The sequence below is a fragment of the Podarcis liolepis genome, assembly GCF_965112155.1.
Source record: "Podarcis liolepis genome assembly, chromosome: 3".
Lineage (NCBI taxonomy): Eukaryota > Metazoa > Chordata > Lepidosauria > Squamata > Lacertidae > Podarcis > Podarcis liolepis.
In genome coordinates, this window is record NC_139557.1 from 63245926 (window position 1) to 63259689 (window position 13764).

Sequence of the window (13764 nt, forward strand, 5' to 3'; positions counted from 1 at the left end):
AGCTTTCCAGCAGGTGGGCCACTGTTGCTTACCAGGAGTGGCAGGGCAGTGGAGAGGTTGACACACTGCAAAGAACACCCATAGGAGCACCGGAATGGCCCCACCAGTGCATTTACCCGGCTGCAACCTCCCCCAGCTCCTGATAAGCCACAGAGACCCTGCTCCTGGGAAGCTGCTGTAGTATCTCCACCCCACCTGCTGATCTGCTTCTGCATTTCTCACACAGTATATTATCTGTGCTGCATTATTTACTTCTGCAATGCTTTGTGTGCTCTGATTGTACCAGGTGATCACATCCATAGGCGAGCTGGTGGAGGTGTGCTCAACTCGGATCCAGTCAGGGTGGAGGCCATTGTTCAGCGCACTAGAAACTGTGCGCAGTAGCAGCAAGTCGGAGGTTAAGGAATACCTTGTTGGAGAGTATTCAATGGGTAAGACTTTTCTACAGTTTTCTAGATACCACTGTTTAGGTACTGGGTTTTTAAAGGGTCAGTGTTTGAAAGACAACACAATCCATATAGCAGACTATCCAAAAACATACTAAATAAATGAGTAGATCTGAGCTACTGTGAAGTTTTTGCATCACATGTTTAAAAATCATGTCAATATAATTTTTTTCTGTTCGTTGTAGAAAATGGATGAGCCCCTTTGAACTCACTGGGACTTCCTTCTATGCATATAGGATTGTGCTGTCAGTCACTAACCAACATAATTTGACTATGCTTGTCTCTAGCAGCTGCATTTAATAACATGAATGTTTTTATGTTGTAAACCACTTTTGAGATATTAATAGTAAGCAGTATAAAAGCATCTTCAAGGAATTTTCAAAAATACATATACCGTACTTTTCTCTCTATAACACACAGATTTTTTTCTCCTAAAAAGTAAGGGGAAATGTCTGTGCATGTTAATGAGCGAATGTGTGGTCCCTGGAGCCGATGGCAGGAGCGCAGGGGTAAAAATCCGGCAAAAATCCAATCGCGCGCGTCAGGGAGGAGGGAGCTCCGCGAGAGAGGAAGCTGTTGCTTTCCTGCATTCTGCCTCAGGGTCTTACTGCCCACCCTGTTCCGTTTCGGTTCCTGTTTGCTCAAATGGAACAAAGAGCAGGCAAATCCCCTCCCCTCCAGGCAAGCAGAGGGGAAAGGAAAGAATCGCGTCCTTCCTTCTAATTCCTCTCTGTGCTTATGCAGGTGGGAGAGAGAGGGGGGGGGCTGGCTTGGGTGGGTGGGGGAAAACTTTTGCCTTCCTTTCCTCCCTCCCATTAAACCCCACTCCTGCATTCTTAGCCAGCTGCTTCTCTGCACACCCCTCTTGTGCTCCTTGTCCCTTCTGTGTTTTTCCTTCCCTCCCCACTTAAAACATGGTTACAAAGCATGGATCCACATGGATCCTCAGGATCTTTGCATTGGGTCACCCCAAATTCACCATCAGATCACATAGCATGTCCATGGCTACAGCCTGCACCAAAAAAATCACGCACCCACTGTTGCCTGGGGCCACAATGGTGCAAAAACGTGGTTACAAAGCACAGATCCACAGGGATTCTCAGGATTATTGCATTGGGCTACCCCAAACTCACCATCAGATCACATGTCTGTGGCCACAGCATGAGGCACAAAAATGATACATCCACTGTTTCATTCAGAATTTTTTTCCCTTGTTTTCCTCCTCTAAAAACGATGTGCGTGTTATGATCAGGTGCGTGTTATAGAGCGAAAAATATGGTACTAGGTTTGTCTGTATCAACTGTGAGTGAGCAATGAATGCAAGATTTGGTTCAGTGGTCTGATTTGGCTCAAACTGTTTTGGAGGCTGCTCACTTCATTTCAGGTCTGAATCAGGATCTCACTTAAGGAAAACCAAAGCTTGGTTCTCAATGATTTAATACGGATACATACACAGACCCAATTGCTACATCTGCGCAGTTAGATGAAGGCCAGTGTCTCCAGTTGTACAGAAGACTTGTAAAGTCCCTGTGCAGTATGGCACCTGAAACCCCAAAATCTGGAAGATCCATTTTGACTCTGAAAATTTATTCCCATTTTCCTTGTAGTAAAGCCACTGAATACTGTGGGGCTTGCTTCCAAGCAAATATAGAATTGCATTGCACATTAATTTGAAGCAAGTTAAAAAATCATGGGCTTTTCCAGGTAATGTGTATCTGTATCAGCTAAACAATTATTCTTGCTCCCTTAGGAAAATGCCAGGCACCTGTGTTTGATGTCTTTGAAGCATTTTTAAATACAGACAACATCCAGGTCTTTGCAAATGCAGCCACCAGTTATATCATGTGCCTTATGAAGTTTGTCAAAGGATTGGGTAAGGAACCTTTTAAATACGGTATATCCATCTGTATGTTTACTTTAGGGTTTGATGTTTGTGGAGACAGATGCAAACAGTTTACTGAATGTCAACAAAGGCTATGAATGCATTTTAGAGGTATGAAGTCCTGGGATTTTTGTATGATTTTTGTAGGTATTCGTTCTTTTTTTTTTACTGCATTGGCATTTGCCAGGCATCCTCACAGTTGTGAAAGAGATTCTGCCTACAAAAAGTTAACTGCTCTTTCCTGGTGATGAGGGTGGAGTGGGGAACAGTGTCAAGGAGACCTTCATACAATAATAATAATGAAAAGCTTAAAGAAGTCTCACAAAGGGCAGGGCAGGAGTGATGTCCTGGCGACATTTCTTCCTTATGTTTCTAAGCTAGAAAAGATACTGTGGGGTTTGCCCCATCTTGCACAATGTAGTTGTTAATGTTATTATTATGAACCAAAGCATTCTCTGCATAGGAGGTCCTCCCACACCTCGTGTTAAAGCAGTTGGCAACCACTCCTCCTTGTTGCACATTAAGAGAACAAAACTGCCCCTGGGGTGCAGGGTCGCTGGGTGCTTCAATGGAAATGAGGCACAAAAGGGCCAACTTTGACGTGATCATTCTGGCCATCTGTATAGAGCATGGAAATATATGACAGGAGGAGTGGGATGGCCCTACAGTAGAATCCCTCTGTGCAGGCAGGACTGAACATACTATGTCTAACATTTTCACCAAGACATTTCTTCATCCTCCTCCGCAAGTTATTCCTCATAACTGCTGTGTGCACTTTGTGAATCCCTCTGGATTCCATAATCACCATACAGGGTCATAGTAATTAAGAGCATTCAGACCAGCATTATGTTCTGCTTAGACGTTTTCTTTCTTTCATCCCAGGGGAGGCAGATTGCAAGGAGGTTGGGGATTGTGTGCCAGGATCAGGATCCATGTCTACAGACTTGTGCCTTCCTGCTCTTGATTACCTCAGGCGGTGTTCTCAGGTGAGCGCAAGGATGCTAAAAGCTGCTTGAAATGGCATCCACAAGGGGGTAGAGGCTCCCTGTAGCGGCTCTTTCTTGTGTAAACAGGTTGGTCACTGCAGCATGCAGAAAAGCCCTGAGCCTCATGGTGAGCCTCTTACAATTTCTCTGGCTGACACACAGCAAATCTTTGAGGTTTCTCGCATTCTGGCAGTGTAGTCTATTTCTCTCTCTTGCCACAGGGAGCACAGATGATGCAATTACCAATTTCTGTGCTCTTTCTTCTGCCAGATCAGAAGCCATGCAAGTGTTCAAATACAGTGGCAACAGCTTTTCCCATCGCTCCTCTTACTGAGGAAACATAGCAAAGTGATTGGGCTATCAACGGCTGCTGGCTTCTCTCTGTTTTGGAAGAAAGAGAGAGAGAGAGAGATCACATGATGGTTGCCTAACACTTGCCTAGAGGCAACTGTTACTCACCGAAGGTGTTAAGGAAAGTGCTTGCTTACAGAGTTGCCAAGACCGGGTTTGTAAATACAAGGCCAGGAATCTTAGGCTACTTCCATCCTCAGGTTTTGATCAGGTCCCGTGTACAGTAAATCAACATGACCAGCAAATGACAGACACCCTGCATGATAGATATGTGGTGTCTCATGCCCATATGGGAGTGACTTGATTATATTATCTTTAGCAACCACACACCACGTTATCCTTCTGTTTCCTGGGGTTACTCCCACATTTCTGAGTGTAGCATTGAAGCCTGAAAGCAGAAGCCCAGACAAAATCCCTGGGCACACACATCCTTTCCTGTTAGAATATCAAACTATTTTAGCCAAATCGTTTTCTGTGTGAATGTTCTACAACATGTAGCTCTGAAACTGTCATGCCAGCACATACTGCGGAGTAGTCTCATCATTTCTCTCCCTTTTTAGTTGCTTGCCAAAATCTACAAAATGCCCCTGAAGCCTATTTTTCTCAGTGGGAAACTTGCCAACTTACCCCAAAGAATACAAGAACGATCCGCAAGCAGTGAAGATGGCATTGAGTGTGTCCTTTCTGATTTTGATGATGACACAGGTAAGCAAAATTACTGTTGTGATCCTAAAGAGGAACGTCCTTAAATAGCACTTACCAAATGGGGCTTGTCCCCATTCACATGGGGCTCTGGGGGAGCAGCTTTTGCTACAGCCGCAGCCCAGACCCAGGGGCTGACTTCTTCCTGCCCGGCCTGGTATCTTCCCTTCTAGCTTCCTAGGAAGGCCTGCCAAACAGGCCAGTCAGAACCCAGGGGCAGGGGGCTGAACTAGGCCCACGCCTGCTGTATTTAAGAGGACAGCCTCAGGTAGTCACCTTCTTGGGAGATTGTCACAGGATTCACCACCCACCTACCCAGGCTGTAAGTGGCCTGCCAGAAGATGAGCGGGCAGGCGAGAGTGAGGACCTTGCTATGCTTTATCCAGTTGGTCCAGGGGGTGTCTCTGTTTGGGAGTCCACACAGGGCCAATGGACCATAACACCCCTCCCAATGGCAGCCTGAGTGGGATCGTAGCTCCTAATCCATGTCAGGAGTGACCCCCCCCCCGACCAAGTTCTGGGTAAGCCCCATCCTGTTCATCAAACAGTTGGCAGGTTGCTTAATACTAGATGCATACCCAATGCCTTGGGACAAAACCTACTTGCATCTGTAATGAATGAGAGTTGTGGCCTATTTCAACCCAATACAAATCTCCTGTGTTTACGTCTATGGTTTGCCTCTTCCCCACGGCAATAATGCACCTGCGACAGCGATGATGTGTGATTTTACATCTTCACCATTCTGTATGCTGTGATCTTACCCTGTTCTGGGAGAGTCAATTCACAGATAGTTCTACCTCAAGAATGCAGTCTTCAACAAGACCCTCCCCCCCCCCAAAAAAAGGGTGCAGCCCCCTCACCTACATTCTGTACATTTACGCATTTCTATATCTAAATAATTTATAATCCTCCCACCATTCAAAAATATTGTTGCCATGTACGAAGAGAGAAGTAAAATGAAATGCAAGGCTAGAACAATAAGAATACATTAAAACCATCAGTAAAATCTGACAGGAAGATTGAACCAAGTGATCAGCATCTCTCAAGCACTTACAAAAGAAAAACGGAAGAGAAATGGGGCAGGAACTGGGAACCTAGCAAAATTAATTCCACAACCTATGCTACACACAGCTTCTCACATGCAGTTTTGTTTTGTTTTCCTAGGCCTTATTAATGTCTGGATCATTCTGCTTGAAGAGTTGACTACTGCCATATCCAACTGCCCCCGTCAACATCAGCCTCCCACCCTGGATTTGCTCTTTGAACTATTGAGAGATGTTACCAAAACACCTGGTAATTGGTTTGAATTTACTGACTACTACTAAAGTGTAGGATTCCTACCCCTGGGTCGGAGCAGGGATGGGTGGGCTCATTAAAGTCCATCCCATCCCATCTCCAGGCAGATTTTGAATAGAGTATCCACTTGAACTGCCTGGAAACACACAGTTAAAAGTACTACCTGCAATGTGCTCTGAGGATTGCGCCCTGCCTCTGCTCCCCCGGAATACAAGTTTTTTTCTTTAAACCTTTCGAAATGGCACTCACCTGCCTACAGCATGCCCATCTTTTGCATGGGGTTCCTTATCGCCACACACCTTGGACGAACTTTGTGCAAGTTCCCCTGGGCGCAGCAGAGCTCGGTGGCATTCCGTCACTCCCGGGGGAATTATACAGGGGAAAACATGGCTGCCTCCGTGACCACTTGATGGCTGTAACATAAGTTGAGTAAACAGACTCTCAAAGCTCTGATAGCACTTTTGTATCACCCCAAACACATCTACTTGATTTATTGCTGTTAACATTTTAGAATGGTTATATTTTGTTGCATTGTAACAAGGACACAGGGAGCTAGGCAATTTCATTTGTGGGGGCAATTTGAGAATGAGTTATTAACAGTTAATGGTCTTTTAAGCTTCCTTTAGAATTCACTTTTTGAATAATAAGAATTATAGGTCACCGGGGGCGTGGGGAGCCATGCCTGCTATTTATAGATCTGTTAATAAAGTAGCAAACCCACAGGAAGGGAAATACACAAGTGTATCATAGAGATGCCACCTGAGTGTTGACTTCCATGTTAAATGTGCAGGCATTGTACATGGGGCTTTTTTAAAAGGGGAAATTGTAATATGAGAAGCTGCCAGTAAATTACTGGCATGCCAATTATGAAAGAAGCTATGCAAATGGCAGGTGAAGTTCCATATACAGTAAGTGCACAGTTGTCAGTGAAACCCTCCTTGCAGTGTATCTTTGCTCTCTGGTCAGTCTCAAGGAAGGGAATCCACCATGGGTATATAGGATGCATTGTCCTGAGTTAGCCCTAAGCATCTGTCTGAAGGCCCAACATATTTATCTGTCTTGTGTTTTTATTCTCTAGGCCCTGGGTTTGGTATTTATGCAGTTGTTCACCTTCTGCTCCCTACAATGTCCCTTTGGCTTCATCGCAGCCACGGCGACCATTCTTACTGGGATGTGGCATCTGCTAATTTCAAGCATGCAATTGGCCTTTCTTGTGAACTAGTAGTGGAGCACATTCAGAGTTTCATACATTCAGGTAATTTTATGTAGTCTTATATGTTGCAACCCATTCTAACCATACACTTGTGGACAAACTTTAGTTTTGGCAATAACTATTACAGTGTGATCAAGACCTTTGAAACATGGATGAACTGCTATTGGAAGAGAGAAAAGATTATGGTAGAGTTAAAAAAAAAGGTGTAAGCTTTGCATATATACACTGGAATGTTTATTTCTCCAGTGAAAAGTGAAATGACTCAGCTGTCCTTGCTCTGTTTATATCAGGCTTCCTCAAGCTCGGCCCTCAAGATGTTTTGAGACTACAATTCCCATCATCCCTGACCACTGGTCCTGCTAGCTAGGGATCATGGGAGTTGTAGGCCAAAAGCATCTGGTTGAGGAAGCCTGGTTTATATGAAAATTTCAAGCACCCATTCACAGTGCATTGAAGAATGGGATTTGATTCCCAAATTAGATTTTGAGCCTCCAGTGCCAACCAAACATTCTCTCTGACCCCAAACCATCTGTGACTGTAAGGTACTCAGCACCATGGGTATCTGCATGGCAAGGAATGCATTGACTAAAGCACAGGCAGATGAGTCAAGGCAGTGATCCAAACACTACTCTGAAGAGGAAACATGTAACTAAGCCAGTGTTTCCCAACCTTTTTTGGGCAAAGGCACACTTGTTTCATGAAAAAAATCTCGAGGCACACCACCATTACAGCCCCGTGACATCAGCGCGCAGCGTCACGCCGGGAGGGACATGAATTGCTAGCAAATTACATAATCACCTCCTTGAGGGCTGGCTCATCTTCTCCGAAGGCAGAACCCCATTAATTAACAGCACAGACTCACACCATAGCCAAGATGAGGGGGGAAAACCTCAGTCATGCACAGTCATGCACATGTGGGGGCTAAATGAGGACGAAGACCGGGCAGAGAGCAGGGTTCAAATCACCCCACCTGGCCAGGACAATCCCTGGGTGCTCCCTTGGGCCACTCGCCTGACCCACCTCGCAGGGCTGTTGTTGCGAGGATAACACGGGGAGAACCACGCACGCCCCGGGAGCTCCTTGGAGGAGAAAGCGGGCAATGAATGCAATGCACGAAATATATGAGAGGCGACCAGGTTTTGCAGGTGAAGGGCCCCCGCCAGCCTCCGCTTCCAACACCCGGCGCAACGATGCCGAAGTTTCCCCCCGGGCTCGGCTCGGGGAGCAGCGCTGCTCCCCCCGGCTCCCCTTCGCCCTCCCGGCTCTCTCTGCCGCCCACTGGGGACCCCCCTCACCTGCCAAGTCCGGAGCGCCGGTGGAAGTTGCATGCATGCATGCAGGGCGCCGCGTTGCCATTGCATTGCACTGCACTCCATGCAACGCCTGCACGCATGCATTGCCTTGCACGCCCGCCAAGGGGTCTCCCCGCGGTCCGATGAGTCCCCTCCGGCGCGGATGCAGCATTGCAAAAATAAAAAACCCCCGACGCAGCCCTACCTGGGGGGCAGCCTCTGCCTCCGCCGCTCCGCCTCCGCGGGGATCCCCGGGCTCCATCCTGCCGCCCGATCTCCACGGGGGCGCAGGCAGGCTGCGCGGCGTCTGCGCGGAAGAGCCCCTGCCCGCCCGGCCGCCGCCGCTGCGCTCATTCCATGGCCGGGAGAAGAGCGCTTCAAACAAAACGCCCGGCCCGCCAGGCCACGCTGGGAAACGTAGTTCGCGCACCCCGCACGGGCGCGGAGCCCAAGGGCGAGGGGACTACGGATCCCGGCAGCCCCCGCGCCGGGGACGGAGGGGGAGAGGCCGGGCGCAGGGATGGAGGGACGGGTGGGCGAGCGAGTGAGTGAGTGGCAGCCGCCAAGCCTTGGCCGAGAGCCAGGAAGGGCCTCCCCGGAGGAGGAGGAGGAGGAGGAGGGAGGCGCAGAGAGGGAGGGAACCCCAGGGGTCATCTAGTGACGGCGCCCCAATCGAAAATTTGACTTAAAAAAAAAATCTTTCGAATTTTTTAATTTTTCCCACGGCACACCAGGCAACATCTCGCGGCACACTAGTGTGCCACGGAACAGTGGTTGGGAAACACTGAACTAAGCATCCTAGCTGAACTGGGGCAAAGGTTTTCCCCCAGTACTAAATGTCACAGCATTATAGTAAACTGCTTTGAGGGTGGTTGTTTTTTTTTTACAATCTAGCGATATATGAATTTTATTAAACAAGATAAATAAGAAAAAATAATACTGTGAAACTGTTAACGGATCTGAACATCATTGGTATTATCCCACTGCACAAAGCTAGATCCAGGCCAAGCAAGTAGCTCTAATTATACTGACTAGAGTATTAGCAATATCCCAGTTTATAGTCAGGTCAAAAGGCAGCATGCATGAAGAAGATGCCGTGTGCATTTATTTCTAAAAATGCAGTAGTTCCTCTGTGTTGTAATTCTATTACATTATGGTTAATATCAAAGCCAACAGCCTAATTTCCTCTTTAGATATTGGCTATGAGAACATGATCAACACAATGCTCAGAGACCTCTTCAAATTACTAGTAGCTTGTGTCGCAGAACCCACAGAATCCATCTCTAGAGTTGGGTGCTCCTGTATCAGGTAATATGGCTTTCATTTCTATATTCATTTTACACATAGGCCCAGTTTGCACTTAACACTAAACCTCACAGGTCCTTTTTTTGGGGGGGGGGCACACAATTAGACATGAAATACTAATGTGAAAGTTAAAATTACCTCTAGTTAAAGAAGGTATGGGTTCTAAAGGCTTCTGCAGAAAATTTTCTGACATTATTCTTTGCCAACTCAAAGTTCAAACTTTGAAAGCACCTGTCCACCCAGTAACTCTGCGGCTTTGAAAGCAGTTTGCGTCACATCCCTTCATACTTGAAGTATTGGGAGAAATACATTGGTTACTCCTTCAAACCTTACACAGGAAGTGCAAACAGAGCACGTTCAAGTGATGTTCCAAGGTGCCTTGATCTAAGCTTATATATTGGGCTTCACTTGGCTCTTCATAGATCTACATCAATAAGAAAAGTCGTTTTGGCTTTTGAGCTAATCCTAGTTTTGCAATCATGTTGTGAAATGGTTATTGGCTGGTTATCGGCTTCATGGTCTTTTCCCTTATCTATAGATATGTTCTAGTGACAGCTGGCCCTGTTTTTACAGAAGAAATGTGGAGGCTGGCATGCTGTGCGCTGCAGGATGCCTTCTCAGCAACTCTTGAACCAGTGAAGGTATCCCTTGCATTTAACCGGGTGCCGCAAGCATCTCTGCTAATATGCGGCTACTATTTTCTTAGACTGTTGCTCTCATCTATGATTACGTAGATAGCACCTTGGAGGGTGGGGAGCGTTGGTTGCTTGAACTAGCATCTCTGTGTGGATGATGTATAAGCAGCCAGCAAGATTTCTGCAATGACAGCACTTTGGGAAAGCGGCTCAACCATCACAGATGGCTTGATGGCTTATGGTCTCTACTCATATGGAAAAAAACAACATCTCTGCATAAGCTCAGGCAGGAGCTTGAAGTTAGCTCCACACACACTTAAGGCGATCAAATAAATGGGGTACAACCTGTGCACAACCCATTCTAGTGGGCACTTCCAGACTGTCACTAGTGAGCTCTTTAGAAAAATAACACACAAGTGAGCTTTTTTAAAAAAATAAGTTGAAAGAACATGATGATGAAAGTACATCAGGTTCATCAATTAGGTATGTGTGTGTGTGTGTGTGTGTGTGTGAGTGAGTGAGAGAGAGAGGAGAGAGAGAGAGAAGCCAGGGGTCAGCAAACTTTTTCAGCAGGGGGGCAGTCCACTGTCCTTCAGACCTTGTGGGGGGGCTGGACTATATTGGGGGGGGCAATGAATGAATTTCTATGCCCCACATATAACCCAGAGATGCATTTTAGATAAAAGGATACATTCTACTCATGTAAAAACACGCTGATTCCTGGACCATCCGCGGGCCGGATTTAGAAGGCGATTGGGCTGGATCAGGCCCCCAGGCCTTAGTTTGCCTACCCATGGCTTAATACAGCCTAGCACAATCTTTTATTTAAATCAACCCTATTGGCTGCTTAGCATTCAGAATACACACTGAACATCTGGTGCTGTTTCTCTGCAGAATCTGTTGGGCTATTTCCACAGCGGCTCTGAAAACTTCAGTGGGGATGCCTGTGAGGTGAAAGTGGCAGCCCCTTCCCTCTCTCCTAGTGCTGAAGCCGAATACTGGAGAATACGGGCCATGGCTCAACAGGTGAAGACTTTGAGAGATATAACGAGCAAAATGCATATTAAGTTAAACCTAGGCACTGGTGAAGGCTTCACATTTCTACAGTAATCAGTTGGATTTGCATGCTTAACTGTGACTGGGTTGTTTCCTGTGGGCTTTGCTTTTACAAACAGTTCATGGTGAGATTTCTTAATTGTTTTAAGCTGTCTTTTTTATACAATTTCAATTAAGGAACAGTCAGGTATTGATGCCAACATTAATTAAGCATTTTAAGATGGCTAGGCCTGATGCACCTCTGTTTAGTGAATGCTTCTTCTATTGCAGAGTTGATAATCTTTGGGTGGGCTGCACCATGAAACTTTTTTGTAATGAAACCTAATCTTCCTTTTTTTTCTTTCCTCACATGAAGCTAACTATTTAACTCAGCAGTGGGTTTATCTGGGCAGAGAGCATCACTTGCTGTGCTGGGTGTTGCCACTTTTAGAATTCCATTTACAGTCCTGGGTTAAGGATATATAAAGAACTGCCTTCTACCAAATGAGGCCTTCAACCCATCTAACCCCCTACTGCCTGCTCTGTGTTGTGAATGGATGCAGTTTATGAGCTCCTCAACCTTTTACACAGTTCTGCTGTGGGAAATCCAGAGTCTGGGACATCTACATGTGCAAATTGTGTGCTCTGCTGCTATGTTATGTCCCCTTCCTGAATTGGCCCAGGGCTTTAGCAAGTTGGTATTATTTGTTTTTATAGGTGTTCATGTTAGACACACAGTGCTCCCCCAAAACGCCAAACAACAAAGAAGGGTTTGAGCATGCTCAGTCCTGTGTGCTTATCATCGAGTTGCCTCCTGACAAGAAGCCCAATGGTCATACGCAGAAAAGGTAAGGTGACTTGTTTATTACAAGACCCAGAGGGCAAAGCAAGACATGAGACAGGTGCAGGGAATAAAGGGAAAGTCTGCACATCTATTTAAATCTGGGCAGGTTTGTTTCTCATGGCAAAGCATGAAAGGCAAGCCATGCTGACCCTCAAGGAGCACTTTTTCTCATCCTGTCATCCCAGTTTTGACTCAAGCTAAACACTTGCCATGATTGGCCATGTTGAACCTTTACCTTGGTCCCAGTAGCTTGCATTAGATGCAGGCCTTCATTGCAGATCTTAGACTCCCATCTGTAATGCAGAATACAAACCAGTCACTGTATATGGGGAAAGTGAAGGATATTTAGGAAAACATGGCTTCACGAGCAGTTATTGCAGAAAGCCACCAGCTCTTAAATCTGAATTGCTATAATTATTATTAAAGGCATTTTGTAACAACAGTGAGCAACATTTTAGGAATAGATATAAGCATTCTCTTTCTGGATCAGACCTAGCCCCAGCACTCTGTTTTGTAGCCAGATGCCTTACCAAATGATGTTGAATTGATGCTTGCCTCTGTTGCATGTCTGGCAATCAGTTGCACTGCCTCTGTTCATTCAGCTAGCATGGTTAATAATTGTTGTTAGGTCTCTCTTTGACGGCTGGGAGATGGTCAAGAATAGGGGTGAAGGGAAAACATACCGCCTCTTCTACAGCTGTGCAAACTCTCTCCCTCCCTGCCCCCCAATCCTTCCAGAGGGCTTGTCGTGACTGATTTTGGAAGTTCTTTAGAGTTACTTCTGCCTCCCCTCCCCCCTTAACTGCAGTAGCAAAGCAAGTGTCTGCTACAAGGTTTGCAGCACATAGTGTGGAAGATGAGGAACACAGGAAGAAGGTGCCTCATATTGAGTCAGAGCATTGTTCCATCTACACTGAATGGCATTGGCTCTCCACATTTTCAGGGGCTTCTCCCATCCTAACCTGGGATTGGACAGGGGACTGAACCAAGCACCTTCTGCATGTAAAGCGTGTGCTGTAGCACTGAGCTACAATTGTTCCCCTGGGGTTTTCCTGCTATAACGATTTTATAGCCTAATCAGTCACTCTTGAGCCAGAGAAAATAATGTTCATGCTGCCCATGTTGTGCCTACACAGAAAACACCATGATAAAAAATAGATGATGTATGAAGGGGACCTTACTGCCTAATTTGTTTTAGCAGCTTGTTCCATAGTAAAGTATGGCTGCTCCCTGTTGATAAGGCTTGCTGCAACAGTGAGTTGGTTGTTTGCTTGCTTGCTTGCGCCTGTCTTGCATGCACAGCTCTGTAACCTTTTGTAGAGTTCCTCTTTTCCTATCTGATTTTCTTTCCTTTCTTTTTTTTGAATGCCGCCCATCAATGCACAGGAAGCTTGGGTAAGGGAGCATTTCAGCCTAATGCAAAAGGCAAAATAAAAGTCCTTGATTTAATATCTATTCTCTTCCACAGAAAATACCGTTTTAGCTAGGCAGTCCTAGCAATAAAAGAAACTGCTGTTTGCCAACCGCCTAGGTTGAAAGGTTACATATTCCACCTCCTCCCAATTCTCAGGCTGGCTTTTGCCAAGAATTGAGCCAGTGCAGCTGTAGCTGCAACCGCTTGATGTGCTGGAACCTCTGTCTGAAATGTTCTTGGAATGGGAGGTTTCACTCCCACAAGAAAGTTTCATGTATATAGTCCCCTCACCACAGTGTTGTGTGAGTGCACGAAATATGGGGGACTCTCCTGCCCCCATGCACAATGCTGGCACTTTTCAAT

At 46.1% G+C, this 13764-nt stretch overlaps 1 protein-coding gene across 2 annotated transcripts in view; it reads left to right on the forward strand.

The window, feature by feature from the left end:
* Positions 1–13764, forward strand: part of ARFGEF3 (ARFGEF family member 3) — a 75268-nt gene that overhangs the window by 47338 nt on the left and 14166 nt on the right. For both annotated transcript variants that reach the window (XM_083498019.1, XM_083498020.1), the window contains exons 23-32: positions 287–431; positions 2197–2319; positions 3211–3314; positions 4226–4370; positions 5532–5660; positions 6742–6918; positions 9362–9476; positions 10012–10114; positions 11003–11134; positions 11861–11991. In XM_083498019.1, the coding sequence (XP_083354145.1) occupies positions 287–431; positions 2197–2319; positions 3211–3314; positions 4226–4370; positions 5532–5660; positions 6742–6918; positions 9362–9476; positions 10012–10114; positions 11003–11134; positions 11861–11991 (1304 nt within the window). The remainder of the gene's footprint in view (positions 1–286; positions 432–2196; positions 2320–3210; positions 3315–4225; positions 4371–5531; positions 5661–6741; positions 6919–9361; positions 9477–10011; positions 10115–11002; positions 11135–11860; positions 11992–13764) is intronic.